This window comes from Macrosteles quadrilineatus, unplaced genomic scaffold (genome assembly GCF_028750875.1).
Source record: "Macrosteles quadrilineatus isolate MER2022 unplaced genomic scaffold, UCM_ALF_1.0 Scaffold_2__2_contigs__length_208266976, whole genome shotgun sequence".
NCBI lineage: Eukaryota > Metazoa > Arthropoda > Insecta > Hemiptera > Cicadellidae > Macrosteles > Macrosteles quadrilineatus.
The window spans coordinates 186,413,256-186,440,783 of NW_026542595.1; the positions used below are offsets into that span (position 1 = coordinate 186,413,256).

Consider the following 27,528-nt stretch of genomic DNA (forward strand, 5'->3'; position numbering starts at 1 on the left):
GTAAGATTGTTTTACCTATCGACATTTAGTCTTTGAGCAAGCATTCTCCAGTCGTTGCTTCTTGCATTTGGTGGGTTGAGACACTGGCAGAGTTGTCTCTTCAAGGTCCTGTTTAACCTGTTGAACAAAATCGTATTTAGTTTTACCACAGACAATATAATACTTTAATTGGTTTATTGGTTTATTTATTGGTTAATACTTTAACTGGTTTATTCCATTGTCTGTGGTTTTACAGTTTAAGTACCAAATGGTATATTCCGAATAAACACATTTTGAAGTAATCTCCATGTAGGGAGCACCTACCGAGCTCATTATGCAACGTGTACAAAAATAATGATCCAATGGTATTACCTTTCTATTATTAAAACTATAAAACGTTTTATTTTTATATTGTTATTGAGGGTTTTTACCTAAAGGGAGTGTTGTCACACGTTGTGATGCTAGAGCCACATCCACTGCTGCTAGTCACAGTTCTGCACCCTGGAGGAGGCAGCCCCACCTGCTGGAAAAATAGATCCAAACATTAACTCACACACACCTAGGCTATCTTTTTTTAGTTTTTTTTTTTAATACAAGCAACCAACAATGTAATAACCTACATTTCTGAAAAAAATGCAGAATGTTTCAAAGCTCAAAAAAAATAATAAGTGAGTAGTCGGTTCATAATTACCAGTGATGAAGACGAAGAGTCCACTCCCAGGTCTGCTTGTATCCTAAACATTTGCCTGTGAGTTTGACAGCCTTTCTGGCTGGCCAGCACACGGAAACTAATACTGGTCGTAACTTGATCTACTCTCTCCAGAGAGAAGGAGCAATGCAAGTGGTTCACATTGGAGTTCCATACGTGACTGAACGGGATTTCCTGTAACAAAATATTTCAAAAACATATAAAAAAGGTTTGGTGGATTCAGGAACATTTTGCAGTGCTACGAATATACAATTTATAATTTTTTATTGCCTATATTTTAATAATATTTAATAATATTTGGGAAAACCCCTGCAAAGTAAATGAATAAATGGGGGAAATTTGTAACAGAATAAATCAATTATCATTAAATGAACACTCGTATTTTGTTTACATAAGAAAGTTGACAGTGCATTGCAATAATATTGTAAGTAATAAGACATACCACTAGTAGGATGGTTAGTTCAATATCTGTTACTGACTAAAAATACACCTGAGAATTTTAAAATAAATAATAAGTATAGTTCCATATTTAGATATCAGAGGATTTGGACTTATGTTCTTACGAACGATAAAATATTTTTCTACAATTAAATATGCTGGAAAAATTTCATTAAAAATTCAGCATAATATTTGTAAAAAATACATATTTATTTACAATATTAACTCTCCAGGAAAAACGCTCTACCTCCTAGTTGAAAATTCTGTCAGTGACAGTGAAATATTCTAATGTTTAGTGTATTCAGGTGTATCTTTTCTTTTTTCATACACCAGTAAGTTATGGTTTTTTTTCAATTCAGGTAAGCCTGCTCTCCTCACTAGAAATCCTAATATTTACAATATAGGTTATTATTTATTCCAAAGGATATACGTTAAATTAATAATTTAAATTTGTTATACTGTTTTATGATTCAAATTTTAAAAGCTTATCTATTTTGTAAAATAATAAAAAAGTGAGTCCAAGGCTAGAATAATTAATCACCAATAGTCTTCAAAATATACCCATCTTTACCTGATAGTCTGTATGTGGCTTGCATCTCCAGCCTGGACTGATGTCTTCTAGACTGATACTGAGACTGGCACCATCGTCTTGGAAGAGGAGAGATTTTGGTTTGTCTGCTAGACAACCACCCAGCTTTTTCTCTACCCTCAGAACTCCCTGTAAAATATAAGACAAAATATTTAAATTTTAAGGTATGTATTAATATAAAATACTTAAAGGAAAACAAACACAAGCACAAATTAACGAAAGTAGTCTTTCCTCTCATAATACCATGATGTTTTAATAATCTATTCATGTGTATGCTAAAAGGTATTCTTTAACACACAAAGAAAAATATGTTTAACGTGTATTTTTAACAAATTTATGATCAATAAATTTGTCAGATAATAAAAAGATTAAATACATTATTATTAAACGTCAACAGCTGTTTTCAATATTTATTTTGTTTTTTCCTATTCTATTGAATTTTTTTTACGTAAGGGAACGGTCCAATCCCTGGTCTTGCTACTATCTAGCATCAACCTTTTTTATTATATAGCACCATTTATTCGTAACCAATGACGTATTTCCTCCCTAGAAATTATTACTACAGATTGATATACCACTAACATTATTTAATCATTGTTTAAACCTCCTTTAGAAAAAAAAACATTGGTTGTAAATGGTTATAAAGTACCTCTAAGGCAGCCGAATTATCCTCCAGAGCGTACACCCTGACACTGTAGTCAGTCTGGTGAGAAGTCCTGGACATGGGAGGTGTGAACACAGCAAGCCTCAGAAGTTTAACACAGGACCTCGCTCCACTTGGCCCCACGTTGGGCGCCAAACTCCTGCAGGGCTCTCCCACCAACACGAACCTCGTCAATGAGTCCGACATCACAAACACTTGGTTGGAGTCTATCTGAGTGAAGACTGACGTGTTGATGGTCTCCTCCCCGAGGGTAACTACTTTCTGCAATTGGAAAAACATTGATTACATGGAATTTTTTAAATATTATTTCATAATTGTTGACGAATTTTGTTAATAATTTTGCAATATAATGCACATTGAAATGCACTTTTGTTTTTGTAAAGTCTTGTGATTTTCATCAACATTTTTATTTAAGATATATTTTTAGAATGCTTTACCTTTAGTTAATACTTAATAGTATGTTTGAACAAATATAACACGTTTCAAAACCTCAATATTTTAAGGAATAGTTTTTCAAAGATAACATAGGTGAAATAATCAAAATGTAAAATCACATAAGTTGAAATTTAATCAACTTGTATGCACAAGTATTTACAATATTGAAAAGCTTATTGATGCTCCTAGTTTTTTTCAAATAATACAGACTTTTAAAAAATATGAACAACAATTTTACGTTTAGAAATGAATTAAATAAAGAGTCTATGCTTTTCTTGCAAAAAGGTAACTTGATCATCCATAGAGATTTAAAAGTATCATTCTAAAACATATTTTAGTACAAATGATCCTTAATTTTATTTTTATGTTAATTTAAATAATAAAGATTTGGGTGTTAGCATAAGTTTGTAGTTTTATACAGCATAGGTAGTATACTATAAATAGTAATAATAGTAAGTAATAGGTAGTATTACTTTTACTAGGGACAAGAAAAAGTTCTTTTAATTTGATTTGATTTATTGGAATTTATATTTTACGTTTGTGTAAAACTAATAGATACGTATTTAGACTTACTTTATAGGTAAATTATGAATAAAAATTTAAATATCATTTTTTTACTTACATTCCACACAGGCAATGCATCAAGGGAAGATTCAGATGCAAACACAGAGAGTGCCCAAGGTCCATGTTTGAGACTAGCACAGTGCTGCACATTCAACACTACTGGCTTGTTGAGCACCAGACTGGCTGGGCCACATAACACAACTGGACTCAACTGAGTCATTCCATCTGGCAACAAACATGTGACTCACTAAACAACTGATCTACAACAATTAACGGAGACTCACACAGTGCTGCACATTCAACACCACTGGCTTGTTGAGCACCAGACTGGCTGGATCACACAACACCACTGGACTCAACTGAGTCATTCCATCTGGCAACAAACATGTGACTCACTAAACAACTGATCTACAACAATTAACGGAGACTCACACAGTGCTGCACATTCAACACCACTGGCTTGTTGAGCACCAGACTGGCTGGGCCACACAACACAACTGGACTCAACTGAGTCATTCCATCTGGCAACAAACATGTGACTCACTAAACAACTGATCTACAACAATTAACGGAGACTCACACAGTGCTGCACATTCAACACCACTGGCTTGTTGAGCACCAGACTGGCTGGGCCACACAACACCACTGGACTCAACTGAGTCATTCCATCTGGCAACAAATATGTGACTCACTAAACAGCTGATCTACAACAATTAACTGAGACTCACACAGTGCTGTACATTCAACATTACTGGCTTGTTGAGCACCAGACTGGCTGGGCCACATAACACAACTGGACTCAACTGAGTCATTCCATCTGGCAACAAATATGTGACTCACTAAACAGCTGATCTACAACAATTAACTGACGCTCTGCAAAAATCGTATTGATCTCAAATGGGAAATTAAAGGGTCTTCATCTGTTTGGTTTTCAGAAACAAAACCTTAAGATAGATGGTTTAGTGTTCAAAGATGTATTTATAATTTTTTTATCCTAAGAAAGAGATTACAATTTGTAGTTTTATGTCTAACAAAAGGCTGCATTATTTTGTCCATAGAAAGGTACTACGAAATCTAAATTCTAGTAACTTAAACTAGAATTTAATTTATTGTTTGATGTATTTTAAAAGTATATTCTATATATTATAAAATATACAATCAGTACAAAATACTGAACAGGTAATTGATTCTGCAACATTAACTTACCATCCAAAGATTATTAGCCTAATTTATAATTTCTATATATTCTATATATCAATGATGTAAATCGAAAATTGGTAAAAACCCCCACTTATATGGTAGTATATTACTTTTATTTGAAAACTCGTTTTTTCAAGGAGGTCTTGTAGTCTAGCAGAACCTCAAACATTTTGCGATATCTAAAACTAGGAATGTTTTACTAAACCCACTGTTAAAAACCATTTATATCAGTTTTGATTGATGAATTGAAAATATATATCATAATATTGCCTATAACATTTTAATGTCAACTAAAACAAAACTCATCATTTACCTGCCAGTTTTGGCCTGTGCCTGTCATCCCGTAGCACAGCCACATAAACTTGCTCTTTCACTCCTTTGAGGATCGCTCCCTCGGGAACTGTTAAGGACACTCCAGATTCCGGGAGTGATATTCTTCCTCCGGTGGACGTCATGAGGGAACTCCCTACACAGTCTATGTCAGAGCACCCAGGCAACGAAAGAGAACTCTTACAGGATCTCTCGTCTACACAAGAAACAGCTGTAAAAGTACAAACTATTAGAACAAAAAACTAAAACTTATTCAGATGCTTTTAAACGTACAAAAAATAAAAAGCAATGTTGCTTATTATTGATAGTCACATCACGCAAGCTGACTTGAGGTGAACCATAATCAAAGTTGGCAACAAACAACAACTAAGTCGGTTGAATCCATCTCAGCCTATTAGAGGCTCATTTAACTGGATAATTGCTGACTGATTGAATTAGAAGGCAGTGATTGTCAGTTGGAAACACATGTGATCAAAGTGGTTTCTGTTTGACTCTCTTAAATAATTACTGTGATTTTTATTTTGATAACTGTGGTTATTTCCAATTTAATTTTTTGCAACGAACTAGAATACAGATTATTAAGGAAACTATTTAATTAATATCATAAAAACAAGTTAGACTAACAAATATTTACTTTGAACTAAGGATTTGACCTTAGAAATCGTGGTTAAAACCTAAACTTGAGTTATTTTCTGATAGTTGAACAGCATTTTTTCTATTTCAAAAATACTAATTTTGTTTCAGCTTGTAATCTCGCTTCTAATGTATTTGGTAATTCAACCCTACTCAACCTAACCTATCCAAATTGAACCTACCTTATCTTTGTATCATATACCATTTGAATACGTATCGACAACGGAAAAGGTGGTATTTGATGAATCTCTGATTAAAGGAAAATATGAGGAAAACTAATAAAAAACCATTTGTACCAATTTGGATATGAATAGCCAAAAAAGAATCATATTTTTAAATGCTGGTAAAATTAACAACGAGTCCCCTAATTTGACTGAAGTATTCAAAAATAAAATATACAATTCACAACAAGCCACTCACAAGATCCAGTGAAGCTGGCGAGGCTGTGAGAGTTAGCACTACGCAGGTCAGGCACGTCGTAGTGATGCTCACTGCAGGAACGCTGCAGCTCTGATCTGTCACTGAAGGGATACTCGTAGCAGCTGGGTACAGTCACGGGGATCAGTGCACCTCTGGTCAGGTCTGGCTCAAACGGCTCAACACCATAGCTCTTGTTGTCCTTTTCTGGGAGGTATTCTGGCTGGTAGTCTGTAACCAGTATTCCTGATTATAGCCATACTAAACCAATTATTTTAATTTAAAAGCTTATGTAGAGCTAAACATCTTCAAGATTAAATAATTTGTTTTATTAAGTAGGCCTTTTATAGGAAAATATTAAAAAATAATACAAAAAAGATAATATTAGTTAAAGGAGTTGAAAGGAGTTCTGTCATAATCAGAATTACATACATTTACAATATCTTAAACCACAGGGTAAGTAAACAAAGTTTCTCACCACAGAATCATGTTTTAGACTACAATTATTTTCTGGACACCATTAAAAAAATAATGCTGTCAAAAATTCTATTCTGGATTATTTAAGTTTAATGTAATTGTATAAACTAGTTACATTATGAGGAGCCAATTGCATGTTCTTTTAATGCACTGATTCTGGGGAAACACATTCAAGTTTTCTGTAGATAAAGCAATTTCTTATACCAGCAAAAATTGCGCGTAATTGTTGATTTATTGTTTCCACATTTTTTCCACCAGACACAGCGTTGAAAGTATTTCCCTCAGCAGATCGTGTTAGTTCGCAGTCACCCAACAACCCGAGGTTTGCCAATTACACGTCACGTACCTGAGTTAGCTCTGTCGTACATGCGATGGTCGCGACCCTTGCGGCGCCTGAGTAGAAACATGACCACAGCTACGCAGCTAAACACGGCACAAGCCACGGCCAGGCCAATGTAGGGGGCGAGGCCTATGTCATCCTCGGGGCGAATAACTACAAGACAAACACAGACAGAGTGTTAGAAACTGAGAATGTATCTTGGAACTCAAGCAATGTAACTCAAGAAATGTTGTGACAACAAGCTAATTCAACAACTCACCAACACACAGAGGTCCAGTACAGTTGGCCATGGCGGTGTCTTTGCCCTGACAGTAGCTGCCGCCGTTGGAGGGTGCAGGATTGCTGCAAGTTCTTCTCTTGGTGTGTTTACAATCAGGACCACAGGCACTCCAGGACGACCACGCCGACCATCTACCGTCCACGGCTGTAAACAATGTTTGTCTTAGTATGCGTACACAATAAATATCAAAATATCCAGGTGGACTCTCAGTAGTAGACAACATGAGTATGCACTACGACAGTGCAATTAGGACTACATGTTGGTTATTTAGTTTTGATCGTTTTCGTCCTTGTACAATGCATGGAGGAAGTTACTAGTTTTTGTATGTAACTGATTTTGTCACAAAACACATGTCAAAACCCGTTCTTCACTTTCATATTAATAACGATGACAATTAATACTATGACTGTTGCACTAAGCCAAAACTGTCCTAGGTATTTGCATAAAAATGGGCAAAGAGATTAGTACGTATTAATGATAACAGTCAAGAAGTCAGTAAAACACAAAATGTGTAAATGTGTAAATTAGTAGTCAGTAAACATGGAAATAAAATATATGCAAACATAGAATGAAAGAAAAGGTGTTAAAATAGGTATAAAACAGTGAGAGAAATAAACTTCAAATCAACCAAAACAACACGAAAACTCATGCAGATGATGCAGTAAAAATTCCAGGGTAGAAAGTGAAAACAACCTCAATCTCCCTGCTTATGCTCTAGGTACCGAGTGTTCACTTGATAAGAAATAAAACATTCAAATATTCCCAAACAAGACTTACGATCATCCTCTTCGGTAGGCACAAAACATTGTATCACATAAAAAACTAGTCCACTTATTCATTGGTATTCAAAACGGGCCTCTTTACCATCCACTAAGGGCCCTCTCGTTTGTGAACATACATTCTCTGTAACGGGTTGTTTAGAAATATTAAATTTACATCGAAGGAGAGGGAAAGCAGGCCCGCGGCGGCTGAGAGGAGTGCCTCTAATACTCTATTATCCGAGATATTAATCTGATGCATGCTGTTTTAATAATATTATTATGTAAATGCGGGCCGCAGGAGTCGCCCAGCCGGTAGCCGTTGTGTCCCACCTACATCAAGGCTAGTCGAGATATTTCAATCCGCCTTATTTCTTCCTTGAACTTTATAAATAGTTGTCTTCTAGTTATGGTATTGTCAATTTGCATTTCAGATCTGTACTTTGACTACCGCAATTGAACAAGTACAACTGAATTAACTCTATAGTTTTATAGGGAAAACGTGCAAGGGCATGTTTTAGTACTGGTGTAAAAAGAGTTATGCTAATTTTTAATGCAATGCAAATCAAGGGTTGTAAACATTGCGGAAGTGTGATTTTGCATTATTAGGAACATGGCGCATTTTATAAGGGAACAAGATATAATGTTACTAGATAACGATTTAATTGGAAATTGTGAAAAAGTGTATAAAACTTTATAATGTGAAACCTGAACTCAATCTCATTCTACCCACTGAATATGTTGTTTTATTTGGCATTAATATGACTTTATTAAAGTGAAAAACAACAACAAAACAATATAACTGAATATGTTTTTAACTTACTTTAAGTACTGTACCATGTGAGATTTTGTATGAAAAAAAACTTTGTAGATAATAGGGCTACTTCTCTATGTACTGGGTAAACATATATACCTAATTGAAACGGATCACACAAAAAGTAAAATAAAAAGGGATACTTATTCCCTTAAATAACAAAACAAACAAACACTGATATGTGTCTATATGTTATACTATATAATATATAAATGCTACAAACTATATAATCTTCATACTTATTGTGGGAGAATATTTAGTTATAAATGTATTGTTTCTGCTTTATACTTAAGGTCATTAAAAGGAAGTAAAATAATGCAGTTAGAAGTAAAAAAGTTTGTTAGTCTAAGGAATTCTACTTGGTATTAGGCTGGTTTTCTCCCACTTTAGGTTTATTCTAATAGAGTATCATAACAAAATTCCTACCTGGACACGGTGAAGTACAATCTATCTTAGCCAGGGCTAGGCCAGGACACTGAGCGCCTCCGTTGAGAGGCGGGGGATTGTTGCAGATCCTGGACCTCTTCTGTATCCCACGACCACAACGAGAGTTACACTCCGACCAGGCCGACCACGACGACCATCCTCCGTTCACTGGAACATCACACACAAAGGTGAGGCACAATCTATCTTAGCCAGGGCTAGGCCAGGACACTGAGGACCTCCGTTGAGAGGCGGAGGATTGTTGCAGATCCTGGACCTCTTCTGTATCCCACGACCACAACGAGAGTTGCACTCCGACCAGGCCGACCACGACGACCATCCTCCGTTCACTGGAACATTACACACAAAGGTTAAGTACAATCTATCTTAGCCAGGGCTATGCCAGGACACTGAGGACCTCCGTTGAGAGGCGGAGGATTGTTGCAGATCCTGGACCTCTTCTGTATCCCACGACCACAGCGAGAGTTACACTCTGACCAGGCCGACCACGACGACCATCCTCCGTTCACTGGAACATCGCAGACAAAGATTAAATACAATCTATCTTAGCCAGGGCAAGGCCAGGACACTGAGCTCCTCCGTTGAGAGGCGGGGGATTGTTGCAGATCCTGGACCTCTTCTGTATCCCACGACCACAACGAGAGTTGCACTCCGACCAAGACGACCACGACGACCATCCTCCGTTCACTGGAACATGGCAGACAAAGATTAAATACAATCTATCTTAGCCAGGGCAAGGCCAGGACACTGAGCTCCTCCGTTGAGAGGCGGGGGATTGTTGCAGATCCTGGACCTCTTCTGTATCCCACGACCACAACGAGAGTTGCACTCCGACCAGGCCGACCACGACGACCATCCTCCGTTCACTGGAACATCGCAGACAAAGATTAAATACAATCTATCTTAGCCAGAGCAAGGCCAGGACACTGAGCTCCTCCGTTGAGAGGCGGGGGATTGTTGCAGATCCTGGACCTCTTCTGTATCCCACGACCACAACGAGAGTTGCACTCCGACCAAGACGACCACGACGACCATCCTCCGTTCACTGGAACATCGCAGACAAAGATTAAATACAATCTATCTTAGCCAGAGCAAGGCCAGGACACTGAGCTCCTCCGTTGAGAGGCGGAGGATTGTTGCAGATCCTGGACCTCTTCTGTATCCCACGACCACAACGAGAGTTGCACTCCGACCAAGCCGACCACGACGACCACCCTCCGTTCACTGGAAAACAAAATGCTGCTGGTCAACAAAGAGAAATCAGCAAAACTCATCATGAACACCAAACCTAGCATAACATAACACATCGGATCAAGCACCTTACGTTATTGATTTGTACCTAGTCTTACTTAATCAACTATTTTTTTTTATTCGTTCAACCGTTATACGCTTTTATCAATGCTTGGGGTTCCTGCTTTAACTTCAAATCTACGTAAAATATATCTTTAGCTAACAAGCACCAGCAAACCAAGCCTACACATGACAACAAACCTTATTATGACTAATATGGCGTTTGCGTAACGGGCAGCTCTCCAAAATACATTTTGAAAGTTAAAATAATGTTTGTGAATTATAAAAAAAATAATGTGTGAAAAATATAATTAAATAATTAGAATTTTCAACCATCCCATATTAGACAACTAAATCACATTAAACCCAATAATATGATTTGATAGTTTGTATGACCATAAACAAATGTTTGATCGTCCCCAAGTATCAAAAACAATATAGGACTGAACATGATGTCCAGCGTGACATATAACAAAAGCCGAGACAATGGGTGGAAGGTTGTAGTGTAGGGAAGGTGCTTGGGCAACTTTAAATGGCGCACCAGACAAAACCACAGCCACAGAACCAAAACCACGGACCTACCACAACCACAACATCCCCATAGACCTCTAGACAACTTGACTCGACGGGGTATTGTCCTATACTAGGGGTTCCATTGTTTCATCTCGTATAATAGTCTCCATTTTACACTAGAATATATTAGTTGAACTACGATTTGAATTGTTGAACGAAATGTTGTATCATGATAAGCCACGAATTAAGTGTTTAACAGACCACTATCTATGTAAAATAAAAAAATAAGATTGAGCAATGAACAACGCCATCAACCGAAACTCGAGTCGTTGAAAGTCAATGCAATCAAAAACTTGCAGAACCTTTCAACGCGGACTCTCATTCCATTTCCTTATTGAAAAAGAAAAGAGGAAAGAAACAACGACATTATTCAAAGTCGGAGCAATCCTATTAGGAAAAGTTATACGGGCCGGATTAGACAAAAGTTGGGCCGGATGAAATTGTATTCGAGTATTCCGAGATTAAACAAAAGTGGATAAATTATTCATCAGCGAGTAAACGTAAGTCGGAGACAATCGCGCTGCGACAGCCTAGCCGCAGAAGGGACGAATCGACATCGCGAAATTAATTATGAAAACTGGCCCGAGTGAGTGGCTAATTATGAGGGGCTAATAGTCAGCGCGCATGTCGCTCATTAACTACCACTGGAATATTAATAAACTTTGCCAACTTCATAAGCGGCCGCCACTCTCTGCGGCCTCCCGCGAATTAATTTCGACCCGCCACTTTTTCACAAAACTTTTGAAGGATGTTTGCGCGTCTTTATGAATAACTGATGCAAAAACAAAGTTAACTTTTGCTCCTTTGCAAAATTAAAACCTTTATCGTCCCAGCTTCTCTGCGCTATTTAATTAACTTAAGTATCGTTTATCTCAATCTAATTATTTTCTTCGTTCCAAAGCTTTTCGTTGTACCGGGGTTTCTACCCATTAAAAGTTTTATCTTAAAACCTATACATGAATGGGGTTGGGCTTTTTGTATGGAATGTTATCATGGAAAATAAAAACATAATATTAGAGTACAAAACACACAATTACATTAAGTAAAGTAGTATTAGAGTACATATGTGCCCAATGTGCCCTTTTTACCCCAAATCGTTCAATCATTTTGATTACGATAGTTAATTTATTTAATACATTGGTATTATATCCATAATACGGGCAATACTATGTGAGAAATATGTATCGTATATAACTTTGTTGGAAAACCACTTAAAAAATGTAATAGTAGAATGGCCATTGGGATTTTAGTACGATAATCCATAGCAAATAACATAAATAAACCATACCATTTAATTGCATAGATATTCAGATGATTAAGGCCATTCTATTAAGTTGCTATTAAGACCACAGATTGCAGAATGTAAGAGGAACATTGACACAATACGCATTGATTGTAAACTAAAAGGTGTTGCAGGAAAGAGAGAAAGAGTTCAACGACACTTAGCCTTCACCGACAATAGAGCGGACGAAGCGGAGGCTTCAATCGGCCGATGACCGCTCACCTCCACATCACAGCCACGACCTTCACTATTGACTGGTGGAGGAAACGCTAAATTCGTAAAAAATGTTGCACATAGTTGTTGTAAATGTTGCACGTGAATGAATCAGGAATAATGGAAGAGATGCTTCGGCCCACTTCCCGGTAACACCACATAATATTTATCTGCACAGTTCATTCAAGAACTTTACTGGTCCACGACTTGCCTTACTTGATTTGTTGGGCCTCTGAGGCTGGTCTAGATGAAACAAGTTTGGCCCAATAAAAGAGGCCACCAATCTCTTAAAAATTACTTTTCCATGTGTTGCCTTTACATTTTAGAAGTAATTTTGTTGAACTAAAGGCTCGTCCGGAGTAATAGATAGCCGGTTGTAAGGCTACCAATTACTCTTCTAAACTCCCTATCAGTAGCTCTTCTTATTGATCCTTTGCCACCCACATCACTTACCATAGACAGTGAGCAGCGCGGGGTCTGAGATACGCTTGGCGGCGATGTTCTCAGCAACACAGGTGTAGTTGGCCGTGTCCTGGAGCCGCGCCTGACTGATGAGCAAGTTACCCTCACTACTGACGATCACGTTAGGTATAGCTAGGTACATATCACTTGGCTTACCATAGACAGTGAGCAGCGCGGGGTCTGAGATACGCTTGGCGGCGATGTTCTCAGCAACACAGGTGTAGTTGGCCGTGTCCTGGAGCCGCGCCTGACTGATGAGCAAGTGACCCTCACTACTGACGATCACGTTAGTGTCGGTCTCCAGAGGCAGACCGTTCCTCAGCCAGTAGATCTGTGGTGGTGGCACTCCCGGAGGCGCGTGGCACCTCAGCTCCGCCTGGTGGTCCATCTCCACGGTCTGAGAGTATGGCGGAACCTCGAAGTGCTTCTTTAGATCTGGAACAAAATATGAACGACTGCTGAAAGGTTGTAATCAATGTATTCCACCAATGTATAACACCTAACATAGATAGCCTTATGTTAAATCCGTTAATTGTTTGAACAGTTATCAGTTAGGAAGTCTCGGTAAAAAAAAGGTAAGAAAAAGATGGCCAAAAACTATTATTGGCACATTTTCCTCAAGGAAAAGAACAGTCTGTCTTTCTCTTGAGTAAGGAAGGCTAATTTTGCTTCCAATCTCGTGGTCTCTCTATCGTTCTATGATTCTAGACTACTAAGACTTAATGGAGTATTGCTCATGATCTTCTGCCAGAAGAGGCTTTGAAATCGTCAACGTTTATCTAAGGAAATCTAGATAACAACGTCAGGATTGTCATCTGAAAGGCTACAAGACTTTGGATTGAGTAGATAAGTTCACTAGATATCAAAATCATAGTCACGAGGAACACCTACAATGACGGTGAATAAATATAGTTTACACGAAATGGTTAAATGGCCATAAGTACCTTAGATACAAGTTAACGTTTTGTTTGGAAATACAGTAACAAACTTATTTCGGAGCATGAATTTTTTTTAAACCTATTAATCACTAATCTGTTTTCTCATACCAAGATGATCACTAAAATAAATAACACATTTCAAAGTAGTTTTCTCCCGCAATTCAGACCTAAATACATTTCGAGGAAAGAGTCAAGTTTAAGTCATGAGGAAATCCAAAACTACAACACATCCAAATGCAGAGACCTATCTTATTGAGACGTAAAATTAACCTTCACACCACAATCTACTTTTCAATACCCAACAATTACAAATTGTAAACAGAAGACACTGGTAGAAAGTACCCAACACCATGAAATAGAGCGACCCGCACAAATGAAGGTTTCGGCCGGTATTAATATGCAAATTATTGCCTACAGCCACCTTTCTTTCTTTGTTCAGGTGCCTGAGGCGTTTAGAAATCGGCTACCTATAATTGAAGATGAGTAAATTCGACTCCAAACGCTACCCATTATACCAAACCCTGACGTTCGTAGTCGAACGTGCTTTGAATTGGATGGTCCTGAAGTGCACATTAAATATTTAATAACGCTTATTACCATGTAAGGTTAGGCATTAGGGTTTGTATTCCCACGGAGGAAAGATGTTCTCTGTTATTAGAGGTTTAATTGTTTTAAATCTTGGTGATGACACGTGTTATCGATGTTTGGCCAATCAATGGCACGTGAGGTGAAAGACAATCAGCGGGTCCGGTTATGCTAATGGGTAGGCTGAATAATTTCAAAGTAGTTTTTTCAAATTCCAAATGGACCAACAACACAGAGAAAATTTAAAAATCGGATACTATCAACAAAACTTATTTTTGCAATAGAGGTTTTCGGCACGTCAAAATATTGCTATGTGAGAGTTCTACGACGACGATTCACAAACTTCTAACTCTTGATATGCTCTTCAACGCCAGGATAAAAAACGTTCATGAGTGACGTCTTAGGAGTTTTAAGAGGGTCAAACCTGACCAAAAAAAGGAAGAACAAAGGTTTCATGGTTGAAAAAGACGAATAAAAGATTTGAATAAAACGTACGACACTGAAACATGAATCGATTAAAGAAATGGGTTCAACTAAGTCAGGAATCGTCTCCATCACTCCCCCAACAGCCGAACACTTGCATAAATTACAACCACCCTCCCTCTTAATTACTTTATGTTGCTCCAGTCGATTTACCCAATTATCAGAATAGGAATTCCTACTTAATATCAATTGTGGGTTGCGGCCCTCCCTCAAACAGTTCAGGGATGAGTTATACACAATTTAACGTCTGGCGAGGAGGGCGGTTCGTTAACACAATCGCATTTCCAATTTAACCAACATAAACATGGTGTTTAAACCTGCATTGTTCCACCACGCCTTACAAGCCGCCTTGGAGTCTCGTACAAATTACTTTACTGTAGAACAATAATCAACAAATAATGGCCCAGCCCTGGGTAAACACTGAACGTATCACTCGCTGGTCCCTGCTTGCTTAATCACGGAGAGAACTTTGGAACACATTGTTTATGAGTCGTGTGGGGATTCGTCGTTTGTTGGTGCTCGGGTAAGAGGATCGTGTTGTTATGGAATCGAGTTTGAGGTATTACACGTGAGACACTCTGAAGTAAGGAGTTTAAATTACAAATATAAAAGTCATGATCTTGATACAAAAAGGGAGATCAACTTAAGGTGACATTTTTACTAAATGTTCGGCTGTATGTGATTAGAAAAGATGTATCAAGCTATGTCATTTAGAATGTGTTCACGATATATGGGCCGTATTTCTTACATCTTTCAGTTATCTCAGTAAAGAATTCATTTTCAAGGAGGAAAAACGCTATTCGTATATTTATATTGATAATTTAATAGTGTCATCTCGCTGTAAAATTGAAAGTTTTTAAGAGCCCCATGTTATTCTTATGGAGAATAACATTGAAATTTGATGACTTTGTTATGGTCATCTGAATTGTTTAGAAACGTGCTAGAGACTTGTAATTTGGTAGTATTGTAGTATGGGATCCTAAGTTAAGGGTAATATTTACAACCCCCCCCCCCCCGAAATATTAAATCCTCCCCCCCCCCCCCAATGTTATTCTTACAGGTGTATAAGTCTAAATCACGTTTACCCATTTCTAGATTAACTGGATATCTGAAATTTGGCACGATTGTAGGTCTTGCGCCATGGCCTATTTGTATTTACCCCCAACCAAAAAAGGGGGCCTGAGCCAAAGGCGAGTAGATAATATATTCTGTGACGTACTCAAAACAAGGAAACACGCTGTCTTAAAACGTTGGCGAAAGTTTTCTTAGTACACAGCATTTCCAAAAAAAATTCAATACAGTACACTTAATTTAAAATACAATTAAACCCGAAATCGAAAAACGGGGAACAAAAATGTTACTCAATTACGAGATACCCGAAACAATGCATCCCTGAAATAAATACTAAAAACCGAGGGTGAAACAAATCATAACTCCGGCTCAATCGAGTGAGGACAATAACACGGACCCTCCTCCTCCTCGAGATATACGATTTTCGCATGGAATAAACGAGAAATTCGCTCGAGTTGAGGCGAAAATCGGTAACCACGTCGTGCGTGCCGGTTGCCACTTTAATGCGCTATATTTCTGGAGTAGACAAGAAATGTCGAGGCGGGCGACTTTACGAGCGATCTCACCCACTCGCATCGTGTCTCTATAAATAAACAAAGGTTACAATCGTATCACTTTATGGCTACGACATTTCCGCGGCCCTTGTAGTCACAGTTTTATTTGCTGCATAACGCTGTATTATTGTGGAATAATTTGATTTATTGGCCCTATTTCTGGTATTTGTGTGATTTTTTTTAATAATCGAAATCTTTTTGGGACATTAACGAAAATGTAATTTTAAGGTTTTAAAACAGTCTCCTCAATGAACATTAAGTAAGTTTTATGACAAAGTTTTGTCCACTTTAACAACGTATAATACAGATTTCAATGGTTCTAAAATTTGATTATTACACATTATGATACTTCAAAGAGATAAACAGTCTTTAACCGATTAACACGGTGTTATAACAGTTGATTGTAGTTGTTCAGATCTGAAGAGTACATAGTACTAATCTTTTATATGTTGGATTTTTCAAAAAGTTGATTGTAGTTTGGTATTACTTTTTTAATTTCATGAAACTTAGAATCTTAGAAACTTAGATCTCCGTAATAACCTTAGGAATTCATCATAGAATCACTAGCATAATTCATAATTAATGAAAAGTATCAGCAAACTGACACGTACTTTTCCCATAAGATTGTCAAAACTCCTTTTTGCAACTATGATAATTAATGGAAAACATCAAAAAAATTGCAATACTTCTTGAACCGTAATTTTTACAGCTTTGGATGTTGTATCATTTTGTTTACAGTTGAAAGAACTACAGTTCTTTGAACTGTAAACAAAATTATACAATAAACGTGATGCAAAAACTGTACTAGTTTTGTCTATAGAATAACAAATTTTGATCAAAATCGTTGGAGCGATCGTTTTTGAAAATTCTGTATTTCTGTTATTATATGGGATTCGAGAAAAAATCGCCATTAAAATTCAAAATGAAATAAAAAATTTCTGGAGGTAAAAATACATAATTTTGGGTACGCCCGGAGGCCCCTCCTCTGTCCAAACGGAAATTTACCAATAAAAGTCAAACTATGAAATTTTGACAAGCACAATACTTTTTCTATACTATGTAAAGTGGTAGAAAATAAAAGAAAAATGCACATTTATAAAACAGCCCAGCCACCTTCACAGCCCTGACATCACCTCTACAGAGTAAATCACTAAACATTGCACGCGGAATAATCTTTCCTTTAAGTTTTATAACGCGATAAAAATCGGAATCGTCGGCATCCTATGTGCAAATGACAGTTTGACCTTTGGAATGTAAATTTGGAATCTATTATCGGAGAAATAAAGTCGACGGTCCAGGTATGCGGACAACCTCATCCAGTATTCATACTCCAGACCGCTCGGCGCCAATTAGTTCGCGTTTAGAACATTTTACTTTCACAACACAATTTATACTTTCCGCCTCTTCAAGTGTTTTAATTGGCAATATTGGAAAATATCCTTAACGAGACTTAAAGTGGCGATTGATCCAAGTTTCTCTGTGATCTTAAAGGTAATTGTGACGAAATTAAATTAATCTGGCAATCATTTTACACTCTCCGATTCGTTTGGGAATACCGTTAAGGGGGATTTATGATCGGTTTTTATCACAGGATTTTTTATTATATGACACACAATGTGACGAATCTTATTAAAATATGATGTTATGGTTAGTGATGTATAGTATTGGAGACAGACATATTTAAAATTTCAATTATTTAAATATATTTCGATAATATATTGATTCAATGATAATTAATATAATTTATCAATCACAGAATTTAACTGTTTTTAGAAACAAGTATATTTGCTGAAATTTCAAATATTTTTTTCTGAAAGAAAAGAAATACACGCATATATCACCTAAAAATGATCACCGTATTCATTCAAAACGATAGCCAATGTAGGCCTTTGTAGACTGGACGTATGAGGATGTCCATTGAATGATTTAGACGTACGTACGTTTCGACAACATTACCATACACCTATGGGATTTACGTAACGCAGGCACGGAGTCCCAGAACACTGGTAGTAGGCCTAGCTCAGCCCAGAGCACCAGCCGCCTAATATCCTATTCGCATGTTTCGTTTGGTTTAAAACAAGCATTGCTAAAAAATATATATTTTATGATCACATACACGGTTAAGTAAAATTTCTATGTATTTAGAATTTGTGGCTGTTAAGGATACTGACTGTCCTCAACAATCCTAACAGTTTCACTTAGGGTATATCCATTAAATTGCATGTTAACATTGCCAAATGTAGGCAATGGAGATAATTTTTTTATGAGAATACCAAGCTCTGTCTTCCTTTGAAAACAACTAAAGAAACTTAACTGTTCATTGTATAAATAGGCCTACAACAAAATAATTATATACATTTTTGTTAGCATCGTTGTAACAAAGATTTCTCAAGTATTTGTTCATCGAAAACATTGTATTATTGTTCAAAAAGCACTCCTAACTAACTATTACAGAGTTATATTTACCAGAACACTAAAGGTGTTTCGATACTAACAAATGTAGCATTCTATGATACTATGTGCTCGCCTTCATCAGGAATATTAATGAAAATTGCCTAAATTGTACCAAATGTAATGTAATCCTTAAATAAAATATCAATCCTTATCCATCCCATAACTTACATTAAATGGTAATTACATTTTTTAAAGACATTTTATTGCTAAACACGATCATTACTTACAAGCCACGTCAACGATGGCAGGTTGACTCTTGATCTGTCCGCGGGAGTTCCAAGCCACACACTCACACCTGAAGCTCTCAGTACCGAAGTATTCCTCCACGTCGTCCCTGGTCACATTCACAGACAACTCCACGTTCCTGACTCCAGTCTGAGGGTCCACGAACTCCATGTGAGGATGCAACTCCCCGGAGATACGCTCCATCCGCTCCCCGTTACACTGGAAGTAGATCTGCAGAGCGTGCGCGGCGAGGCAGGAGAGGGTCGCGGGTTTGTTCTTGATCACGTATGTATCCGTAGGTTCCTTCAGGAAGACCGGGAGAGGCACTGTGTGTTCGGATCCCCCGGGAACTCCCGGGTGGGAGTCCAGGATGTCTCCTTCCTCTGCGTCTTCTCCTTCATCCTCACCCTCGTCATCCCCTGGAAGAAGAAAAAGATCATTAGAATAAATGTGTTTTAAGATGAATGTATCTGTCTTACTTGCACATCATACAGTATAAATACTTTCACTGAATGGCCAAATTAAGTGAAGAGAATTCAACTGATAGTTGAATTATTATAGTTTGAATTTTGGGAAAATAACCTAATATGTTCACTAAACCAGAAGACCTGAAAATTAAAGATCATTTGGGGGATCAATCGATTGGATTGGATTACAAATTAAGTGATCTAAAATTTAAAATAAAATGACATTTTTCATAATAAATCTGTACTATACTGTCGGATTTTACGTTTGACAATATTCAGTTATGAACTTCCGTATTTTCAGGTAACGTAGATTAACAATACCACAAAAATAATCGTAGGGTTCTTTTTGTTTACTACTGTGGATTATTATCACAAAAACAACCACTCCGAAGTTTACAGTCCTATTTCATATCGGACGGAGTATACATACACAACAAATGGTTTCAATAAAACGAAGGATTTCAAACGCCGCTTTCACATAAGCGGAGAACATTTTGCCGTAAATTGCCAATAGAAGTTACTTTGATAACAGACACATTTCCTGTGAACCCTTAGGCTTTAGGGCCTCTCAGACCGAGCGAGTGTATTATTTCCTCCACGTTTGTATTCGTGACGCGTGTTTGATTCACTCATAAATAATACCGTTTGCGAGCGAGGCATAAAGGTTATGCTATCATAGCGTGCTCGCGTACAGCTTTCCGTAAGAGATTCTTTTATTGAGCTATAAAGCAAAGGTAATGTCAAAACAGTCAGGGTTTATTTCCATCATTGATCTTTCTAATAAGGTACTCTAGCTAGAGTTTGAGAAGTCAATTGCTCTGTGGATGCTTTCTTATAGTGATGTATGTGCTAGGGATTTTAATAGGTTTTAGGCTATAATAAGTGCGAGTGATGGCTTACAACAGAATTGTATAAATGTTGACTAGTTCGTGTTTATTTTACGTAACTAAGTGCGGATATTTGTTGGATTTACAGCTAAACATGTGTTTTACAAGGTTCTGGTGTAGATCAATACAGTATAGAAATGGTATGCAAAGGTTACTTGAAACCCGAACTGGTTTCTCACCCTCAAAAACGCCTAAGTATCATATTCGGAAAATGGAGGCATGTTGTTAACAGCTTTCTATTTTAAATATTACCATTAAAGAGAATATTTTATTTAACAATCAATGTATTCGACAAGAGCTTAAATTTACTGTGTCTACTTGTGCCTACTCTTGAGAAAAAGAATCGACTCGTAGTCTACATTATCAACACAAATAAGAAACAATACGTCTTATAAGATTATTCGTATTGGGCTCATGTAGCGTAGCCACCTCTGGTTGGGCTTGATGATGATGGACGCAACAGGTCGAATACAATATTCATTTTCACCAATAAAAATATACAGTATTTACAAATTTGAAAATTATTGCATTATATGTGCGAACACTTGTATTAGTTTTTGAAGACGTGTCTTACCTAATCCGTATAATTTCAACAAGTAGATTGGTTGTCAAGAAGTCATAACACATAAAAAGCAAAGTAAATAATCAAGCAAGCAAAATAACGGTTTCACCTTCTTTGTAAGGTTTAAACCTCCCGCATGTCATGAGATACAAGGTACTTGAAACAAGAGATATAAATACACTGCCTACAACACAAGACGGGGGCTTTCTGAGGGTTACCAAAACATAAATATACTCTACCCCATCCCCATCGCTACTTAACCCTGCATAAGCTGGGCGTAGCTACATGTGTTATGTCCTAGAGTCGAGAGTACCATGTGTAAACCTTCGGATTGCTTCAGTAAAACCACAAGTTTGTACTATATGCATTACAATAAGTGTGTAAATAATTACAAGATTACCTTAGATTAGTTAGGCTACACGGATCTCATCTATGAATGACTTATTTAATCAAGCAAATTGAATTGATAAAGGTAAGTTCAAACTGTTATTTTATGAATAATATAGAAGAAGTCTCCAATTAGCCCTGATAAAGAACTAAATGACTTGTTGAAATCAATAGACATAGTAATACCGTTAACCTGTAATTAAATGATTGTAAACATTACAGGATACGTTCAAACAGTTAGAGTAGTGAAGGGCGAAGTAGTATTGCAGATAATTTTCATTGTGATGGATTTTTTTAACGGTGCCCATTCAAAAGTTTTCTTTAATGTTGAAGGCACTTAAAACCGCACTTATTGTCCAAAGGCCTAATTCAGATTTCACGAAGTACTTAGAATGTAACATAATAATTTCTTTACAATCCACCAAGTCATCTTTTGAACAACATTTTTACTACTTTATCCTGACGACAGTCGGACTGAATATAACCGTTATTTGTTATTCTAATGTTCCTTTGCAACAGTAAGACTCACATTGGAGCACAACAAAATTTACTGTCCAATAAAAAATCCGTCTATTCTATTACTGCCTCAGTAAAGTGCGAATTCCCTTTTATTTGTTTTCATAAAGGGATGAATGTAAGGACAAATAACATTTCGCCAAAGCACAGAGCTTATTTATGAACCAACTAAATAGAGACATGAATCAGTTTAAATGAGATTCTGTAATAAAGTACTTCTTAAACATCTTGATTGTAATTTTAAATTTCTATCCCTATTTTGATAGTTGATCTTACATTAAATCTTGATAGGTCTTAGTTGTGAAGATGATCCGTACAAATATCGCCTCACTATAGTAATTTCTTGATGAAAACTTTATTACAGATAGTAAGAAGTGAATCTAGTATTAAACTGTACATAGGCTAAGCGTATTTGATTTAAATAGCTTATAAACAGTTTAATCGTGTCGGTAATAACACAATATTCTTTGTCGTCAAATATTACAAAAATGCTCGCCATGCAACAACACATTGTTTATGTGTGGTGTTATTTATTGATTTAGGTTAAAGGATTAAGATAACCTGTGGTTATCGTTCTCAAATAAGCTAAGAGCTATTCTGTATTTCAAACAGAAAACATTATAGTCCATAGAGTTAGGTAGCAGACAATTTTACTCTCAAGGAAACGTTGTTCCCCCAGCTTTGTAGCATCAGGTACCGTACCGTATAAATCCTCAGCCAGTAATGTCCACGTGCGTATGGGTTTGCAGAACACCTGTTACTGTTATTAATTATGTTATTGGTTGAATACTTTTCGTTTGACCCTTTAGTTTTATTAGGTGATACAAAAATTAACGTTAAGGTAAAATAGTGATTTATTTCTCACGTATACATTCCAAAAATGTTGAATTGCATTGTTCTTTATTACACAGTTCATTAAGTATAGTCTTCACTGTACTATAACTAATCAGTAGGCTGTGATTAGCTAAACACGTTATAAACGTCCCAAATATCAATATTAATGAGCTGTGCCTCCTTCTCACGAGTCCAAATAAAACACAACAAAGAATCTCGCCAGAAGAAAAACTACTACACATGTTCAATGGCTGTTTACTATGTACATTCGTTCGTTACGGTCATTTAAATTCCGACGGAAAAATATACAAGCAAATAAATTAATTAGCAGTGGTGGTTGCATGTTTATGCATGAGCATCTGTTTCCTCCATTTCGGTTTAATTGGTCTCGCCTAAGCCTGGATTTATTCAGGTCCAAATTTATGAGACAAGGAGCATTGCTTTACAATTCCATTCCATGATATACAGAGCTCTGTCTTAGCCCCTGGGGAACCCTCGCTGTGGCCTGGTTCTTGTTCGGAAGATGGAACTCTTAATCTATTGCTACAGTACGACATCATGTTGTACAGTCTTACTATTTTGTCATGCTAAGATGTTTTAACATACTATCGATGAGTTAACACTTTCATTGATATATTTTTACAAATAAAAAAACAGCACCTATGATGGTTTAATTTGAAATAAGTATTCAGCAAGCATATATGGTCATCAATAGATGGTGATGTATGGGCTAATAACAACAACTATTGCAATATTAAAACTGGAGAAGTCAAACTCTAGTATAAATTTTGGGTTTTTGTCAAACAGTTTTTATTTACAATCTAGGCCTACTACGTGTGACACTTCTTTCCTTTCGTATGATAAAACCAATATTTATAAAAGGAAATCACAAAATTTTCTGCGTTAATTAATGAAATTTACATTATTTATCCATGCGAAACTAGAAATCAAACTTTATAGGTTTTTCAACCACTTCGCCACCTAAAGTATCGTTGTAAAATATACAAAATGTAACAGTTTCCGCTAAACATATGGCAATTTTGGATACATGGGTTTAATATTGAATGATCATAGTCAGAACAAATATAATCCTCCACACACTGATTTAGTCACTGACCACGTACAAACACGCTCAAATAAACAGACGACCGGAGAGTCGAACACGAACACACACAATTTCGTGTCTAGTGACCGTGTATCACACCAATGTGAAGTACATGTGTAACATGGTAATCAACACGGTATGGAAATGAGTCACAGCTAGACACGCCACTATCGGTATCGATATGTACCGGTGCGATATATCGAACAATGACAATCTATATTTCGACAAGTAATAACAGTTAAAAGCTTGAAATAAAATTCTCCTTTCTTATCAACCAAAACTACAGTGTTGTATTATTGTAGTTATGAATGCTGTAACTTAGATCCTTCTCAGGAAAGTAAAAATTAAATTACTCAAATGGAGGAGAAAATTACATTTATGTATTAAGAGCGCAAAGTGCGTCATTGCCGCTCGAGAACTGTAAATGGTCACAAGAAGCTTTGAAGCGAAGAGCGATCATCGGGTCATACATTTCGAGAGCGGCAATGACCGTGCTCGTACTGGACGTGCATACAACGTGGTATTCCTACCACCATAATTAACTCATCATAACACAAAGAACTTTTTATTTGAATATAATATTTTATTTAGGTTATGTTTGCTTTGTATATGTTATGTTATTTGTTTAGGGATTGCCTATTGTTTATAGAAACACCGACTGCAAAATCAACTGATTCCCACTCTAGAGCAGAAATGAGTTATTTTGAGTACTCTTTACAGGTGTGGAAATATGATCATTCCCATGCAGTAGTAGGACAATGTAAATTGTGCTTGTAAAGTAACACAGGTAGTTTGTGAAGTTACTACTGGTCATAGCCAGCATATTTATGATGATTAGCTAGAATTAGAAGCGAACAAAGAGCTGAATTGGTTGAAGATTTGTGTACAAATACAACAAATAAAAACAAAATTCAAACGACTATTATGTTTTTTGAAATAAAAGATTAATCTCAATGCTAATATTGGATGTGAGATAGCAATACAATTCTAGACTGTGTCTAAGTCAGTATGCAAATTACTCCAGATACTCACATTCCTTTCCACACGCGACCAAGTGTCGTGTGTGTACAGTAAATGTAACAAATGCACAACATGAGAGTTCTTAATCAGGTACATATGTCAAGCAAGGTATGTGCACAACTACTAACAACACAAATGTTGCGGGAATTGACTTTGATGATACTATTTGATGAGAATTTTTTGTTACTTTTCAAATCAAGAATGATTTCTGAATAAATCGTACACATATAAGTGAAACTTTCTGATTTACCTAATAAAAGCAAATGGAAATTTTAGTAAACTGATTTCTGAGACAAAGAATGGATTGGATTGGCATTTTAATGAACTCTTCCTTATAGGTATATTAATTTTTAGAAATGTGCCAAAAGTGTTTTGGAATTGAATAAGACATCTGCCCTACGGCCTAAAAATTAAAGAACGCACGTTAGTTTAATTTGAATTATTAGCCAATATATTAATGATTAAAGATTAATTATTTTTTAAAGATATTTTTAATTTACATAGCAAAATAATTAATACGTAAAACAATGGTGCTCCTTGTTTAAAAAAAATTGACTAAACACAGACTAAATGTTAGATGTTGATTAATAAAAAAAATTTGTGACGAATTACAATCCTATATACGAAGAACATAACGCTTAAAAAAGTGGACGAATCATCAAATACGAGTGCTCAATAGTGTAAATGTTAAGTTAATTTAATCTAACACAGTTTTTGTAACACCCTGAATCAAATCCCTGAAACAAAACCTGACACTACATAACTAGCTACTTAACACCCATACACGTCAATAACATTCACCAAAGAAACCGCAGCAAACAAATGACTAATTAAGATTCCAACAGCTATTCTGAGCCGTTCGACACACAAAGAGAGTTTACAGTCGGAACTAACTGCTGTAAACTTAGAGAAAAGATGAAAAGAAGCCCAACTGTCCGTAGAGGTTTATTGGGCGTGCGAGTGAAGCAGTCTAGTGATTTACGTACCTTGTAGGGCGGAAGCGGTGGAAAGGAGCAACAAAATGTAGAGAAACCGGGGCGCCATGTGACCTCATGGGGCGGTCAGAGCTGCTGATAAGGGAGGGTGGTCACTGATAAGACTCACTGCACTCGCGACCGGCACTGACACGTCTGAAACAATACATGTGTGTAAGTAACAAGTGGATGAGATAAGAAAACACATGTAAGGCAGGAGGGCTAAACACGTGCATAAGTATTGTTCTAGGCTGAAAGTAATGGAAATTAGGGGGTTAATGTATTAAACACATTTCAAGCCTTAAGAAATTATCATATTTTATTTATAACGTGAACAGTCTCTTGGCTTTAGAAGTATGAGGAGCATCGTTTCAAGAAAGAAGATTTCCGATTGTTCAGAATCCTGAAAACTAAGAATAAGTGATATACCATACTCCAACAGTATCAACGATTACTAATAGGATATTGAAACACTAAGTTAGCTACATGATGATGTGTTTTGATGAATATTATTTACCCACACTTTAAATTTATAGTGGACTGTCCGAAGAAAAGACTGTAGGTAACGCTGAAAAACACTGTTTAAGTTAACGGGGTTGATTTAGTTGCGTTGTTTAAGAAAATGTTGAAACGTTTCTATTCTTCAGTACTTAAGATTATTTTGTAATGTTACCACCTATGGACAAAATAAATGCGAAAGCAAATTTTAACAAACTAATTAATTTTGTTGTAGTTTGTTGTCTATCGTGTTTGTATTATTTTATCGTACTTCAAATAAATTATAGTTAGTTATAAATAACTCTTTAAATCTGGTTGAAAATAATGAGCTGCGATCTAAGAGTATGCATATTCATCACGTGTTTCGGATATGTTTGACACATCCGACGTCCAAACTCCGTCCACTGCACCGCTTCCGAGAAGTGTAGACATGCTAACGACTGGATATCCGCGATGAATAAACTATGATAAACTATGATAGACTGATTGATTAAGTTCCGTCGAACAACAGAGACACACAACAGAGACCAATTTTAAGTACACATTTTCCAAGCAGAGTTTTGATGAAGATCAACTCAATAACATTGATCGTAAGCGAAATATTTTTTGACTGACCAAATTGCATGTTGTTACATGGTCTTTCACACCAAATCAATCATACAAATTGAAACAATACTTGATCACTTCTGACAATCGCACGACATTAACACGTAAAAGTTGACCTTTACCTGCAATTTTTCACGACAAATCTTGCACAACCCACAAAGACAAATCGCCCCAATCTGCGATCGCCGGAAGCCACAACATTTCGAAACCGCTTCATCACTTTTTGCAGCTAATCAACAGGCCATATGTGGCGTTCAATTTAGCCACTCGTACCCGGGACTGCAGATGACGACGATAACGCTTTCGTCACTCGTCTTTATCTGCTTCGTAATCGCATAAGTTCACACCGAGAAAACGCAAACGCACTTGCTGCGAACGGGGACACTTCGCCTATAAATACAAGTGCCATTAAAGCTTCCCACCGATTGGAAAGTATACACATACCTTTACGTGAAATACGGTCGGATTCTG

The 27,528-nt window shown here is 36.6% G+C and overlaps 1 protein-coding gene across 1 annotated transcript in view; it reads right to left on the minus strand.

Moving 5' to 3' along the window:
* Positions 1-27,528, minus strand: part of LOC128986374 (netrin receptor UNC5C-like) — a 79,570-nt gene that overhangs the window by 2,876 nt on the left and 49,166 nt on the right. The window contains exons 2-15 of the mRNA XM_054406724.1: positions 25,966-26,109; positions 19,204-19,620; positions 12,883-13,326; positions 9,054-9,221; positions 7,035-7,199; positions 6,782-6,928; positions 5,962-6,189; positions 4,892-5,119; positions 3,437-3,603; positions 2,365-2,640; positions 1,698-1,844; positions 671-862; positions 411-502; positions 16-117 (exon numbers count right to left, since the gene is read on the minus strand). Of these exons, the coding sequence (XP_054262699.1) occupies positions 16-117; positions 411-502; positions 671-862; positions 1,698-1,844; positions 2,365-2,640; positions 3,437-3,603; positions 4,892-5,119; positions 5,962-6,189; positions 6,782-6,928; positions 7,035-7,199; positions 9,054-9,221; positions 12,883-13,326; positions 19,204-19,620; positions 25,966-26,023 (2,831 nt within the window). The 5' untranslated portion in view covers positions 26,024-26,109. The remainder of the gene's footprint in view (positions 1-15; positions 118-410; positions 503-670; positions 863-1,697; positions 1,845-2,364; positions 2,641-3,436; positions 3,604-4,891; positions 5,120-5,961; positions 6,190-6,781; positions 6,929-7,034; positions 7,200-9,053; positions 9,222-12,882; positions 13,327-19,203; positions 19,621-25,965; positions 26,110-27,528) is intronic.